General features: G+C 44.5%; 1 protein-coding gene and 1 long non-coding RNA gene across 3 annotated transcripts in view; one reads left to right on the top strand and one right to left on the bottom strand.

The window, feature by feature from the left end:
- HROB (homologous recombination factor with OB-fold) overlaps window positions 1–15,995 on the top strand; it is a 526,210-nt gene that overhangs the window by 213,878 nt on the left and 296,337 nt on the right. For both annotated transcript variants that reach the window (XM_069634316.1, XM_069634315.1), the window contains one exon: window positions 6,996–7,136. In XM_069634316.1, coding sequence (XP_069490417.1) covers window positions 6,996–7,136 — 141 coding nt within the window. The remainder of the gene's footprint in view (window positions 1–6,995; window positions 7,137–15,995) is intronic.
- LOC138521460 (uncharacterized) overlaps window positions 1–15,995 on the bottom strand; it is a 212,070-nt gene that overhangs the window by 162,355 nt on the left and 33,720 nt on the right. The window contains exon 2 of the long non-coding RNA XR_011283052.1: window positions 10,187–10,424. This is a non-coding gene — a long non-coding RNA (uncharacterized lncRNA). The remainder of the gene's footprint in view (window positions 1–10,186; window positions 10,425–15,995) is intronic.

The following is a 15,995-nucleotide window of genomic DNA, read 5'->3' as shown; positions in this document are numbered from 1 at the left end:
TTTTTTTTCGGCTGGGGCCTCCCTCTGTAACAGCCTTCCTGCCTCCCTGAAACCTGAGCAGAACCATTGCCGGTTCCGGAAGCACCTCAGAGCCCTTCTCTTTGCACCTGCTTCTTCTCCCCGGCTGACTGCCTGGCGTAAACTGATTCTGCACTGGTTACCTGGTGACTCTGGGTAGACAATTGTCTTTAGATAGCCCTCTCAAAAGGTTTTATTCTTTCTTTGTTTTTGAATTTTTTACTTATGTTTTTTTACGTGCTTGCAAACCACTTTTTTTGTTTTTTCTCTTTGTATTACTTTGCTTCTTCTTCATTTTTTTCCGAATTAAGGGCAACGCTTCGTGCACAGTGTACAAGAAAATGGTAGTGCCAATGGCGGTCAAAGAAATGCCATATACATGAAAGCAGTGTATGTTTTGGAAATTCATGCTCTCATAGTAGGGTGGACAACATGCCATCAGTGCACATAAATGCAGACATGCTGCTGTTCATAAGACACCTTCCGAGCTGTGGCTGGGGACAAATTACACCGGCATAGTCCCATACTCCTTTTGGGGGAATGGGTGAGAAAACGACCCTGGCAGTGAGAGAAAAATCTCCATTACTGCAGTCATCAACTTCTTCAGGTGATGGGGCAAACGTCCATACGACATGTAACCCAAATGTAGACATCCATAATGCACCACGACAACTTCACCAGTAACGATGGAGGCCACATATCTGCAAAAGTGAACCATCCCATCAAAACTGCACGCATTGATACTGGCCCACAAAGTGTCCACTCCTTCCAACCCGAAATTAGCAGCAACACCTCTTTGCACAGCATACCTGTACAGATCTTGTACACATGTATCACCCACGATCAGCACTGTGCGTCTCTCCCTGTCCACCAACCTCATTACACGGAGAGTATTGGGAGAAAGTAGTACCGCCCCATCCTGTGAATCACACCTTTGACACATGATTCCATAATTCCCACAGTTTCATTGGCATGCCCACCATGCTGAGAATGGCAGGATGTGGCGCGTGCGCTTTCCCAGCTAGAGCGAGGGCTGCACCCTAGTAAAGCAGGGGCAGTCCTTCTCCCTGCTCCACCGTTCTTCTTCCAGCACTCCCTCATTGAGGTTTGTGAAATATTCATGCATGCATGCACCAATCACAGCCAATACGTCTGCATTAAACACTATCATTTCTGTACAGCACTCCATATTAACCATTCAACACTCCGAGTACACGTTGCGTGTGCTTCCAAAGCACCTTCCGTACAAAGGTGTGGGAAAAAAAACACAATGTCGGCATCCAAAATCGTCCAGTGCGGCACCCATCATGCCTTTGACCATGCACAGAAGAGTCTACTGCTTCCCGACACCCATCGCAACATAATGGAGTCATGCATGAGAACATGTGGCCATAAACCACAATCCACAAAGGTAAAATAGCCAGTGGAAAGTCTACCCAACCCCAGCACCATAACACAGCGATGCTTGGAAACATGTCACAGTTAGCAGATTCCACAAACGTACAACTGCCTCGCCACCCCTTCCCACTTACATGCACAAAATATTATGTCACAGGCAACCAAACCACCCAATCCTCACAACATTGGGCCTACTTCCAGGAAGCTGCACAGACCAGACTGTCCAAGCACATCAAACATTCACTTCAACTCTACCCTCTTGTGTACTGACAGTGATCCAACACTGCATCCAGTGGGCACACTGCAAAACTTTTCACTGTACAATCTCCAGCCATACACTGAAAACCGTAGGATGTTCCAACAATTACTGCACCCATGGAACCAACAATATATGCATGTCAGCGCACTTCTTGTGCTCTATGAAGAGTAAAATGTGTTCCACAACCATTCTGTGAAGGTGACCACCCTCTGAGAGATGCAGACAAAACTGCATTTGTGCAGTGGGTGTGGTGAAGGCCTTGGCTTTTGGGTGCATGGCCTACGGCCTTTGGCCATGCACCCGATAGTCTAGGCCTTGGCTCACCCACCGCAACGTAATGCAGCCATGCATGGCAACATGTCATCAAGTACCACAATCCACACACATACCACAGCCACCGGCACTCCTACCCAAGCTTGGCACTGTCATACGGCTATGCATAGAAAGATTCACCTTCTACCAGAATCTACAAACTTAACACAGCCTCCGGCACCCCTACCCACTTTCATTCACTGTCATGATGCCTACCTCCAAGGAGGCCGGTCCGACCCAGCAACCCCAGAGGCAGGCATCATAACCCCCCAGGGAAGTGCCAGCGGGCCCAAGCTGGGGCCCTTTGGACAGAGTCCTGGCGCCGTAGGCGCCAGGCTCATGTTGGACCCCTGTCCTGGCGCCTTAGGCGCCAGGCTCATAAAGCTAGACATGTGTGCAAGTGTTTTAATGTGCACTTACCTGATGCAGACCATGCTGCTACATCCAGGCCCTCTTGAGGCCTGAATGGAACTACTTTACCTGTGGGACTACTTTCCACCTGGGTGTGGTCGGGGAAGGATACATACCTGATCGGTGGAAGGATACATGCCTGGAACTTCTTCCAAAGCTATTTAAACCACGCCCGATCAGCAACTCACGCTTTGCGTTGTTCTGCTCCTCGCAGCTGGACGCTCACTGTGTCAGCTCCTGCATCTGGACTTCAGCCACGCCTGTCAGCATCCTGGGTTGCCTGCAAAGGGAGATAAGAGAGAATTGGAGAGAAAGAAGACCTTACCTGCTAAAGCTGCATCACGGGGACATCACACCGACGATCCTGAAAGGGAAGACATCATTTTAAAAGCATTTCGCTTCGATCGCTGCAGCGCTGCATTTCACTCACCTTTCCTGGGCGCCTCCATCTTCAGCAGCGATCATCCGGATCCGCACCCACTTCCCAGAGCCTAGAGAGAAAAGACAAGAAAACAAGGTGAGAGAAGGAAGGGAAATAGGAAAAGCTCAGTTTCCTTCTAAGACTTACCTGTTGGGTCATTCCCATTTCATTTCAGGTCCTGCCGCTTCCTGGCCTTCCGGACCCCGGCCCCAATGGGGAAAAAAGACAAAGACATTGAATGAGCGAATGCAAAGACATTACCTGAACGCTCATCCAGAACTTACACTTCGGGTCGGCGCCATATCTCCGGCATTCCGAACCCCGGCCCCTAAGGGGAAAAAGACATAAGCATTAGCGCTTGCTGCAATAAGACAATGAACATTAGTATTAAGCTTGAACTTTTGAACTTGCAACAGAACTCTTACAGCGCCTCACCTGAATAGTCAAGCTCATTTTGAACTCCCATCAAACCTCAATCCAGTGAAGTAACTGGGTTTCAACGCACCCCTGCATCAGAAGCAGGATGGAGAACTCATCCTTCCAGACCCTAAGGTGAGACTTCACGGGGAATCACGGAAGGGTATCGAGGAGGGTTGGAAGGGAGTGGGAGGCTTGAGCATTATTCCGTCAGTAGGTAATACTCCCTTTTCACGCACAGGGGAATATTACTGCGAGCCAGAAAAGCCAGAGTAGAGGGGCCCTTCCTGTCCATCATCAGAGTCTTGCGCTTCACCATTGAAGAAACATCAGCACTCGAAGCCAGACCTGCGCCTCCGTGGGAATCAGGTGAGCGTGACATTCACATACAATGGTGTTACTGCCAACCCAAACAACCAACAGTATTTGCATGTCCGCTGACTTCTGGTGCTCTCAAGTTTCACAGGTTATTGCAACTTCATGATTGCTTCGTACATTTGCAGCCTCAGTCTGCCTTGCCCTCCAACATATGTCTCTAAACCCTATTAGTTTTTTATTCTTGTAAGCGCTGATGTGTCGCTTGACTAATTACTCCTACGAGAATCTGGAGCAATTGAGGGCAACCCTATTGCCTAGTTGTGTTGATGAATCTCTAAGCTAGGCAGGGAGAAAGCTTAACGTACTGCCCTTCCAACAATCAATGTGCTTGGCTACATGATTCTTCCACACCTAACCTTGGAGATCTATGCTTCCTCTAGCCATGTATCTTACACAGTAAGACTGAAGCAATAAATATTGGAACTTGAGATGGGACATGTAATCATACAACAGGATTCAATGAGAATCTGCAAAAAGATAACAAAACTGAAGTTGGACATAAAACTGTGCTACACTCTACAGAGAATTGTTCATTGTTTATGCTGGTCGTTGTGGAAAATGAAGAAATGCAAACTTCCATCATGGTACTTATGTTGGTCATGCAAGAGAGGAGGCGGCACAAACCTGCACATGGGATAAGATCAGCCAATACTGAGATGAAGTTCATCAGATGGATATGGTATCAAATTCCAAGATTTCCTGTTCCACATTGGTTGATATATATATTGGGTTTTCTTCCAAAAAAATCCAGGGTTCCCTATGGGGGATCAAAGATTGGATATACAAAGCACTAATAATAAAACAAATTATATTAAAAAGCTTGACAAGCAACGGAAACCAAAACATGAGGAATGGATTCAGGGCATTAAAATGTAATCAGCCAGAGAGGCTGTGAAGAAATGAATCTTTGGCTGACTAGAAGTTAATTTGAGACTCCTTTAATGATTTGTTTGCATTGTGCATTAAGTTGCTTATTACTGAATTATAGAATCCGTTCAACCTAGCTCATTGTGCAACCCCCTCCATTATTCCCCTTTTCCTCTCTATACCACCCCAGAGTTGGTTAGTGTGGGAAGTTTTTGTTGTTGCTGAAACAGAGATTTGCGTCATATATGTTCAGTTCTATTCAGGTTATGTATTATGTATTTGCTATTTTGGTTTGATATTGTTTGAACGTATGTGAGAATCTCAATAGAAAGATATTATTCAACTTGGTCACAGTATCAGAGCAAATTATTAAGCTTCCGCCACTGGACAGGGAGCAAGGTAATTTTCCTCTAATAGTTCTTCAGATGACAGCCTATTGTCATTATTTACTGATATCCCTAGGTTGGCTATTCAAGTAAACTCCTGGTAGTAAATTAACAGATGGAAAAGAAATGGCCCTTGAAGACTGATGTCTGCGTCAATGTGGGCAGCATGGGTGCGTATGTTCACACCGGTCCTCGGTTTAATTTTTTTTTTTTTGTTCAACAAAATTCTCTGGAATTGTCCCCATTACGGCTGACATCTCAAACATATGTAAGAAAGGAAATTATTCTCTAGAAGTACATAAGTCACCACTATGAATAACTTTTTCCAAGAACTATTTTATAGATTTTCCCCACAACAAGAGAACCTAGGGAAATTTAGAAGACATTCTTGGAGTCTGTCAGTTGTATGTATAGATAATTCCTCCATGATAAATATTGAGGCTAGAGGAGGAGTGTGATACCACCACTTCAGAAACATGCTTTATTTGGTTTTCTCATGTTGATACATTTTCAGTCCTACTGATGTCAACTTTTGCCTGGTGGGACACTGACTCTTTATTTTGAGAACATATTTCATGAAGAAGAAATTATAAATCCATGTGGAGTCGGTTCGCCTAAACGACTGCCAGTTGGTATTTATTAACCAATATCAATCAATTCTGGCTCATTTGAAGGAGCATCCTAATTGAATGTTGGAACTACTGCCATCATCCTAGCAGTTGCATTTTGTAATTCTTTTTTTAAGTTTTTTTAACAAATATTTGATGTATTTGTCAGTACAAGGAATAACATTGCACTGTCAGAAGATCTGTAATACTACTAAAATATGATCTGGCGAATGGTTTATCTCGGTTTTAAACATCTAACTGGAAATAATTGTCCCTAAATGTACGGCCACTGTATCCTGTAGAATGATAATGGGCCTGAATCTTGCTTTCAACAGAGTATAACCAAACAGCTGGTTCATTTATTTTTCAATGGCAGCCAATACAATAAGTATATACCACAGAAACTGGAAAACCAAAACGTTTTTGCCCCACAAAATAACAATTCTTAGAGCACAGTTTAAATGGATGTATTTGCTGACTAAAAACATTGTCCTTGCATCCCACGTTCTCCAATATGCCAGGGGTTCCTTAATTATTTCCCTTAGTCCATCTGAACATTTGTCTTTTTAGAGAACTACTCCCCTTTTGGCTTAAGAAGAATAAGGGGTGTTTTTATGCTCCTGTAATGATTGTCTGCGAATAACAAAGCTAGCTCTTTGGTTTACTGCAATTGGAGGGTGACTATGACATGAGATGCAGCTAAAGGCGAGTGCTGCTCCTGAAGTAGTTGGCGACGTAAAGCACTAAAGTAAAAACAGTAAAGATGATTTGTGGCAATAGAGGAGTAGGCTGAGCCTACTATAGGATGGCCACAGATGGTGGGGTGGGCTTCCGCATAGGGGGTTCCATGAATAGTTATGTGACGGTGGGCTCCTTTGTGCAAAACTAAGCATGGCAAGTAAGATATAGGGCCAGATTGACAAGAAATAACCAACAAACAGCTTCGGGGGCAGGCTTTTTTCATTTACTTTAGTTTTATAAATGCACAGGTCACCTTATTCTCAATGGTGACCTGCACATTGTTGGGGGGCTGCAAAGCAGCAGCATAAAAGATGCGCTATCCAGGGTTTATAGTAATTCCATCGACAGCCAAAGCATATAATGCCATACCATCTAAAAAAAAAAAATGTAATGACTGGATAACCTATCCAGCCCCCCTGCATACGTTATTGGTGAGAGCAGTCGCCCAGCACTGTCTTGCAGGCTCCCAGCACACACGTGGGTGCTGGGGTGAAGAGTTCAGTGATGGGCACATCATCAATTATGAGACCAGGATGATGTGCCCAACCCTATTGAGTACTTGACGAATAGTCTTAAGTCTGGTGCACTACGCATGCGCATTTTGGGCCAAGCTTGCTCCATGGGGTTGGCCCGAGTATGCAGGTCTTGTCTGTGGTATTCAAGTAGATGCATGCCTGGGGTAATGTTTAATTATTTAGCTGTATGAAAATCTTGGAATATTAAGTCACATCTCTTCTTGAAAGCAAACTGTAAACCTTGAACTTGCTTTGCACATACAGGAACAGTCTAGCTCTCAACAGCCAGTGGAAGAGGAATTTGGAAAGGGCCCATGGATGACCATGAAAGCCGAACTTGGAATAGATGAAAGGAACCCAGTTTGCTTTCTCCAGACATACAGCGTGATTATGGTGCTCCGTAAGGTAAATATACACTTGTAATGTCATGTGACCAGTGGGAAAATGTTTTCCTTTGCATTGAATTAACCAAATAACATCTAAAAATGTCCTACTTAAAGCATGGAGAAACTGATACTTTAAGTATTGGGCAAATTGTAATTGACGAACAACCGTGGAACTATGTAAGTATATGGCTGCTTTGCAATTCACCAACATTTCCTCTAGGGTAACAGAAAAGAAAAGGAGTAGTCTATTTGACCTCATGGAAAAAAATCAAATTGATCGACAACAATAGTCCACTTGGTTTTTGTTAAGATGGATTTCCAAAATCTGCCGTATTCGGGGGCTACCCTGTTATGGTGAATGAGGAATACACTGAGAGGTTAGCTAAACCAGGAAATGGTGCGAGTGGTCTAGGGCTACAATGACTCCATACAAAGCCATACCAGTAATTCCAGTTAGACAGGTAAGTACAAAAATACAATTATTTCTGATGCTTGTGAATCTGCTTAGAATCACATGCTAAGCATATAGTCGGACATCTAGTGGTAATCGCTGAGTATTGCATCTTTTTTTCAAAGATCAAAAATTGACATCGACCTGGGCATATTTGTAACACTATCCCTACTGTGACGTGTAGTGTACCCATGATCCCTCGCGTGTTGAGGTTCCCCAAGATTTTTTTTTTTACCATACTGGTCGGTAGCTTTAATGCGCAGCTTGTGTTAGCAAGGCTTATTGCTATATATTATCACGTCTTCGCACCCTTTCGACGATTTGACTCAATGGCCGTTTTCCTGTTTCCCGTCTTAAGAATCTGCAGCTGAATTCTCAACGGCAGCCTTCACCATCAGACTTTGGCCTATCACAGTAAGGAGAGTGGGGTCCTTTCTTCTCGACATTACTCTTTAGAAAATGCCTTTTGTTTCTCCAGCATAGGGTCTGGCATGGATTCACATGCTCATGACAGACAGCCTTCCAAAGTTTGTGTTCAACCAATAGACATCTCGTCCACAGGTGACGACCAAGAGTCCGTCCATACGGTCCACAAGGACGATGGCGGCGGCGCAGACCCTTGCACTCCATCATTCCCTGTGCATCTGAGGGACATATCCAGGGACATCCTGTCGACTCCCCACACCCTAGTGACTGAGATCCAGCAGAGGTTGCGCCCAGCACTGACACCTGTGGTGCTGCAGGCCCCTGATCAGCCTCCGCCTAAGAAGAGAAAGCATCCTCGGATGCCTCCACATCAGCCTCCTTCACCACGGCGGGCCCCGACTCCACCAGCGGACCCGGATACCACCCGAAGAAAGCCACGGAAACCGACGAAGATGACGATTTTGTCCCGGCAGACATTGAATGACTACACCTGGACGCCCCTCATAGTCTCTCCACCAGATGAGGTGGGATCATTCCACTCGATCTCCAGGGCCTCCGAGCTGTTACAGCTGGTGCCTGAGGAAACCAAGAAAGAGGGCTTCTTGTATCGACAACGAGAGTCCAAGATGATCATGATCGTACCCTTTCTGGACGACATTTGGGTGGAAGGCCTAACCCTCACGAAGAACCCATGCTCAGCCTCAACCAAATGAGACAGGTTGGAGAAGAAATATAGGGTGCCGGACTCCGCAACCAAGTGCTTGAGGTCACAACCATCGCCAGACTCAGTAGTGTTGGTTGCTGCAAGGAAACATTCGGCTAACCCGGCTTCTTCATCAATTCCCCCAGGCAACGAGGGGAAGAAGATGGATGCCATGGGGAAGAGAGTCATTTAAACGGTGGCATCCACGATCAGGGCAGCTAATGCTCTGTCTATTTTGGCCCGATACGACCGGGAGCTTTGATACAAGCTGGGCCCGATCCTGTAATTCCTCCCCGACGATAAGAAAATGGAAGCTCGTGTCGGACCATACCATTACAGTGGCAGTGGATATCGCCTACACTGGTTTCCGGCAGATGGGAAACTGAGTCTACCTTTGTCGGCAGGGATGGTTGAAGGCCACAAACCACAGGATATTCATGCGAAGATGCTGGACATGCCCTTTGACAGAGAAAATCTGTTCAGGAAGGCGGTTGACGAATCCCTTCAAGCCATAAAGACAGATACGGAGATGGTACATTCCCTTGGCACTCTTCAGCAGCATGGATGGTCTTTTCGCTACTCCAGGGGAAAATTGACCACATAGTCCAAGGTATTCTCCACATCATACATGCAACCTCCCCAATCCTCCACGCAGCAAGCCTACAGTGGTCATCCATGGCCTACAGTTGCAGAGGTCGCCGTCGCTTGCAGGGCAGCGCGCCAGCTCCCAAGCAAGCCTGAACCAGCCAAGACGTCGGGCCCCCACTCGTGCACCCCAGTGGAAGGCCGACTGACTAGGTTCATCAGCGAGTGGAAAAAGATCACCACTGACAGATGGGTGCTGGACGCTAGCACCCTGGGACACACCTTGGAGTTCCAACGCAGGTGCCCACGTATTCCACCGATTCCCCGTCATGATCTTCACATCCCATAACTCCTGGAAGAAGTGCGAGCCATGTTACAGAAAGCGGAGATAGAGCTTGTTCCCCAATGGCTCTGGGGTTTCAAAGTCTATTCCAGATACTTTCTGGTAAGAAAGAAGACCGGGGGTAGGAGACCCATCCTCGACTTGCGCCGTCTGAACAAGTACCTGAAGTCACAGAAATTCAAGATGGTCATGTTGTAGCACGTGCTCGTCCAACTGGAGAAAGGGGATATCTTTTATTTCTTTTTAAAACATCTATTTATTAGCAATACAAATCACATTAATATGATACAAGGGTTTTTTAGATTTTAGCAGAAGCAAAAACACATCGTTTAACTACATTCCAATAAGTATACAATGCAAAGCAAACATTACAATCCAACACACCCCCCTTAGACACAGAAAAATATAACCACCCGTCCTATCAGAAGACATACATAGACACAAGACTCCACGTAGACCAACACCAAACCAATACTTTAAGAAAGAGAAAGAGGGAAGAGAAGAGAGAGAAAGAAGAAAAGAGAAAAAAAAACAATTCCCACTCCTCAATATCATCCATACCTTAGATATTTAGCCATATAAGGCATTGAATGGTGCCCACATTGAAATGTATTCCTCCTCCTTCTCTCTCATTTCGAATGACATTTTATCAGAAGTAGACGGGGTCTGCAACTCCATCAATCATTCCTCCATTGATGGCTTCTTCCTGGTTTTCCAAACTCGAAGAATCGGTCGCATCGCAACTAACAAAGCTTTATCACTCCAGCTTTTATACTTCATAGAATCTGTACATCTACCCCTATGTAGAAGAAGGATTATATTAACTGCTGACTTCTGCAAAATTACTTTTAGCGTCAATTCAACTCTATCAATCACTTCATTCCAAAAGCTACGAACTCTCGGGCAACTCCAAAAAAGGTGTATCAATGTACCCCTGTCTGTCCCACACCCCCAACATAAATCATCTGTCTATAATTTCAATTTATACATCTTAACTGACGTCCAGTATACTCTACCTATTATCTTAAGATAATTCTTGTTTGAAGTAGGGAAAGCGCTTGAAGATGATGTGTTCAGGTGAGGATAGTTCGGAATAAAGGTTTAGATGTACATAAATCTGCTTACTACAGGTCTGATGGTTGTTGGACTTTTGGATTAGATAAATACTTTTTGTTGTTTCTATGTGTGTGGGTGTAATGTTTTTCGTTTTGTCTTTTTCTTATTTTTCTTTTTCTTTTCACATTACTTTCAATTCCCACTCCTTAATGAATACTTTTAGCTTTGCTTCTATCTCACAATGGTTTTTGGGGATGTTTGAGCATATTAAAAATCATTTACTTTGCAGGTAAAAATTACAGTACTTTTATAGTGAGATTTGTTTACTTGGAATGTGAAGGGCATTGGATGTGTGATCAAACGGCGTAAAGTTCTGGCTCGAATTTCGAGGAGTGTGGGGGTGTGGTATTTCTTCAAGAGACACACTTAAATGAACAAATTGGGGAATACTTGACTAATCGTAGATATCCACAAGTGGTCTCAAATTACTACGACTCTAAATCTAGGAGTTAGCATATTGTTTTGAAAAGGATTGCCAATTAAAATTGAAAAGGTAGTGAAAGATGAAGAGGGACGTATTCTTTTAATTGATGTGATATATAATGGGAGGAAAATGACTGTTGAGACAGTATATGCTCCGTGTGCACCAACATTAAACTTTTTTAGACAATTTGAAAGTCTTTTGAATGAAATAGAGGGAGAAGATGTAATTCTGGGCGGTGATTTTAATTTAGTAATGGATAGTCATCTGGACAGGAGATCTGACTGCAGGTACAATGGTGAGAGATTTAGTACAGAATTGAAACAGTTTGCGTCTAAGTACAATCTTGTAAACATCTGGGGGGTGCTACATCAATCCGATAGAGAATACTCCTTTTACTCATTGGTTCATAATTCATATTCACGTATAGATTATTTCTTAATAAGTGACAAATTGATTGATCAGACACTCTGCTCTAGTATTAAGGAGAGGGTTATCTCAGACCATGCGTTAATAGACCTGAACATTAATTTGACTAATATGGGTAAGAAAAATAGCAGGTGGAGAAGGCAAGCGAATGCCCTTAAAGATTCATTAATGGGTAAGGACTTAGATGATTTCATTAAGAGATATTTTATGGAAAATTCTGGCACTTCAAATGTCAAGATAGTTTGGGATTGTTTTAAGGCAGTGTTGAGGGGGGGAAATGATTTGTAGAGCCTTGCATGAAAAAAAGGCAAAGAGTTGAGCCACTAGAAAAAGAGGTTCTGGATCTACAGAAATGTTGTGCACGTACTGAATCGGAGTTCACACAATTAAAATTGAAAAAACTAGAGGAGGAACGGAGAAATTTAGAGCAGACACACACAGGGAAAGGGTTGTTTTTTACAAAGCAATTGTTTTGGGAGTTTGGTGACAAAAATGGCAAGTTATTGGCAAATAAGCTTAAAGGTCTAGTGACCGATACGTGTATCTCTACCATTGAAAATGATGAAGGGGAATAGTTTCATCGGAGTGCAGATATTTGTAAAACGTTCAGATCATATTATGAGAAGTTATATAAAGAGGACTCACATCCTGAGGATACGGATCTGCAGACTTTTTTTGATAAAAATTCATCTGAATAAATTGAGAGGGGATAAAAATGTGTTACTTGAATCTGATAGATGAGGCGGAGTTTAATGCCGCTATCCTAAAGGAACGAGACAAGGATGCCCTCGATCTCCGTTTTTATTTGATCTGGCACTTGAACCGTTAGCTGCTTATATTAGGCAATGTGAAAGTATTAAGGGATTGTGTGTTGGGAAACTTGAGGTTAAAATCTTATCCTATGCGCATGTTGTCCAACCCAGATGTTTGTGGGTTATTACTGAAAAAGATGTTTGAGGAAGTAGGTAGACTATCTGGACATAAAGTGAATTGAGACAAAACTGAGATTTTCCCACTATCAAAAATACATAATAGAGAGATTCTGAATATGTGGAATTGTAAATGGTCCCCTGAGGGTGTTGAATATCTTGGTATTTATGTTGTTGGTGATCTAAACAAAATTGTGCAGAGCAACATTGATGGAGTTTTAGACAAAATATCTTACTCTATATGAAGATGGGAAAGATATAAACTTTCTTTATGGCCAAAAATCAACGCCATTAAGATGGTTTTATTACCAAAAGTACTGTATATTATTCAGTCGATTCCATATTTAATCAGTAAAAAGCAGATTATGCAGGTTGATAAGGTTTTCCAAAGTTTGTTGTGGGGTTTGGATAAAAGGCCACGAATCCCACGGTATATTTTGATGCAGAAGGTTGATGAGGGGGGGATTTGGCTATCCAGACTTGCATAAATACTGTAAGGCGTTTTTGCTTAAAAAAAGCTCTTATTATTATAGAGATGATGATTTTAATGGACCTCTTTGGTTGTGCATGGAAAAAGATATCTGCTGTCCATATCATTTGAAAAGTCTTTATACTATGGGGAATTTGTCGACCAATAGATTACAGCTAAAATCAATAGTGGTTACTAGACAAGTTTTTTGGATGTGGTTTGGAGAGAATAAACAGTTGTATGGATTTAGTGAGGATGCTTCTCTGTGGTATAATGAGGTGCTGAAACTCAACAATAGATGCCTTAGCTGGCGAAGTTGAATGAAGAGGGGTATTCTCACTATAGGGAATTTACTTCATGGAGACCATTTGCTGTCATTTGAAGAGATGCAGAGAAAATTGGGCCTGCAGGCTAGAAAAAGAAACAGATATGCGGATCTAGTCTCTTTGATTTATCATCGGAAGGGCATGCTCAATGGTTCCATGGGGACTAAACTGGAATTGTGTCAGCTACTTTTGGGACAAGAGTATACTGCTCGTACATATATGAACTTTATGCAATTGGAAATGTGAAAGCTTGGGAAAAATTGAGAGAGATATGGTCCGTGGATATGAATATAGTCTTTACAGATAGAGATTGGAGAGACTTATTAAGAGTAGGTGCCCGTCTAGGAGCGGACTTAAATTTACGTATGATCAGAGAGAAAGGGGATTTCTTGATGTCTTTGTACCTAGAGCACGTGTACTACCATGTCCCCATCCACAGGAAACATTGAAGGTTGCTACGGTTCATGGTGCAAGGCCAACACTACCAGTTCAAGACCCTACCATTCAGCTTGAAATCAGCCCCAGGAGTGTTTACAAAATGCCTGGCCCCGGTGGCAGCCCATCTGCGTCTGCAAGGCATATACGTATACCTGTAGGTGGATGATTGGCTGATACGCGCCTGCTCTGGGGCACTGGCTGACGTGCACAAAGGAGACCGCCCGACTACTGACAAAGCTGGGATTCTCTGTAAACTATCCAAAGTCCTGCTCAACGCCATGGCAGAACGCGCAGTTGCTCTGCGCCAGACTCAACACAGTGGCTTGCCTGGCGTCACCCTCGTAGGAGAGGCTAGCAGCTGTTCAAAGGAAGGTGCAGCGACTGTCGTCGGCGAAGACGGTCACAGTGGGGACCATCAAGTCGTTGCTGGGCATGATGTCGTCCTGCATCTACCTCGTCCATCTCTGCAGGTTGCAGATGCGACCCCTAAAGGAATTCTTGGATACAAGTGTCTGGGAGTTGTGCGGAAAAGATCCCTCTTGATGAGGAGTTCCGGCGGGTGATAGTGGTGGGTGTGCACCCCCACTGCGCCCAGGAGACGGGATTTCAAACCCATCAAACCAGGACACTGTCCCCACGGACGCTTCACTGGAAGGCTGGGGGGATCACAACGGATGTTAGGGAGAATTCTCTGTAAAGGCTAATTTCCCAAACCTAGTGAGACCCCCAGCAGCTTTTCTGGATTTTTGGGGTTTATTTTTTTCTCCTGCTAAGAGTGAGACTCTCTTCCTCCCACTCTTAGACATGATTTGAGGTGTTCCCTTGACTTTGTATGTGTTCTATGGGCTATGGGGTCTTTTTCCCCATAGGGTGTCATGTGTTTTTGATATGTGGGTTACACAGCACCCTCCTTGCAGTAACCCAGGGGTGTTGTAGCGACCCCCAAACATAGTCTCCATACCCTGGGACTGACTACTGTCTCCCAGGGCATGTAAAGTCACCATAGGCTTTACTAGTCTCAAATTGTGAACAGAACCAGTACAAACCATCATATTGTGGAAGTACTGGTCGGGGCAATTCGATTGCCCCGGGGTCTGTTGTTCGAGGGGGCACTGTCCAGTCCCCCCCGACCGAGTTTTGGCTGGTGGCAGTGGATACTACTTTTTATATTCGACCGCAAATATATTCCTATGGGATTTTCCCATTGTTCGAGGCTACCACTTTTTAATATAGCCTCGAACATACCGCCGGTTTATTAAATTAATATAAATTCACCGGTTGGTATTTTTTGCCGAAACTTGGTTCCAAAATGGCGTTTGTGTTCGCTTCTGTGACTCCAACCCAAGTTGAGCCCTTTGTTCCACTTTTTGGCGGGCTTCTCCACAGAAGCCTTCAAAAGTGATGCCACTCTGTCTGGGTACCACAGGAGGTGTGGGAGGGGGTTTAGGCACCCTGGACTGATTTGCCTCGGCAACTCAAGTCGCACTCTTGTGTGATTGGCCCAAGTGATGAGCCGCCCAGCTCACCACTTAGCATGTTTGATTGACAGCTAGGCTGAATGAATGGGGGTTTTCTGCATAAAAGCAGGGCTTTGGGGACTGGAACTTCAGAAGTCGCCACAGGACCTAAAGAATCCGAGGAGAGAGAAGCCGAGCCGACCAGCAACAACGACACCACCGGTGGAGCCCTGCGGAACCGTCTCGCCACTTTTCCCTTCCTGGACCATCTCGTGGCCGCCTTGCCCGTGCCAAGCACCCCGTCAACCGGAATACCACGGTTTACCACTACCGCGAAGAAAAGGGTGGTACCTTGTAACCGGGGAACTCCACGGCTGGTTTCTTCCCTGGCAGCGCAACGACCTTCAGCTTTCCTCCACGTCGAGACCTCCTCTTCCTCTGGACGAAACACCGACTTGCATCCGCTGCCAGGAACAACTGCCCCCGCTGGAGCGTTCTTCCCACTTTCAGGTACTGTGTCCCGCCTGGCTTCCCTTGTGACAGATCGTTCTGGGTGACAGTAAATCCTCGACTTTCTAACCTGGGCTAGCCTGGGACCTGTTAACTAACTTTTCCTGACTTGATCTCAATCTTTTGTGAACTTTCTACAAAGACTCTTTGGCATAACCCCACTGTGTGATCCTGGACACATTTCGCTTGCTCTCTCTAAGAGTGGGCCTGGCATTTGAACTTCCTTGCTCTCCAGTAGACTTTGCCTAACCTGCCTCACTGTGGTTCTTTGAAAA

This window comes from Ambystoma mexicanum, chromosome 13 (genome assembly GCF_040938575.1).
Source record: "Ambystoma mexicanum isolate Mex_15411 chromosome 13, UKY_AmexF1_1, whole genome shotgun sequence".
Lineage (NCBI taxonomy): Eukaryota > Metazoa > Chordata > Amphibia > Caudata > Ambystomatidae > Ambystoma > Ambystoma mexicanum.
This window is presented reverse-complemented; position numbering and strand designations above follow the sequence as displayed.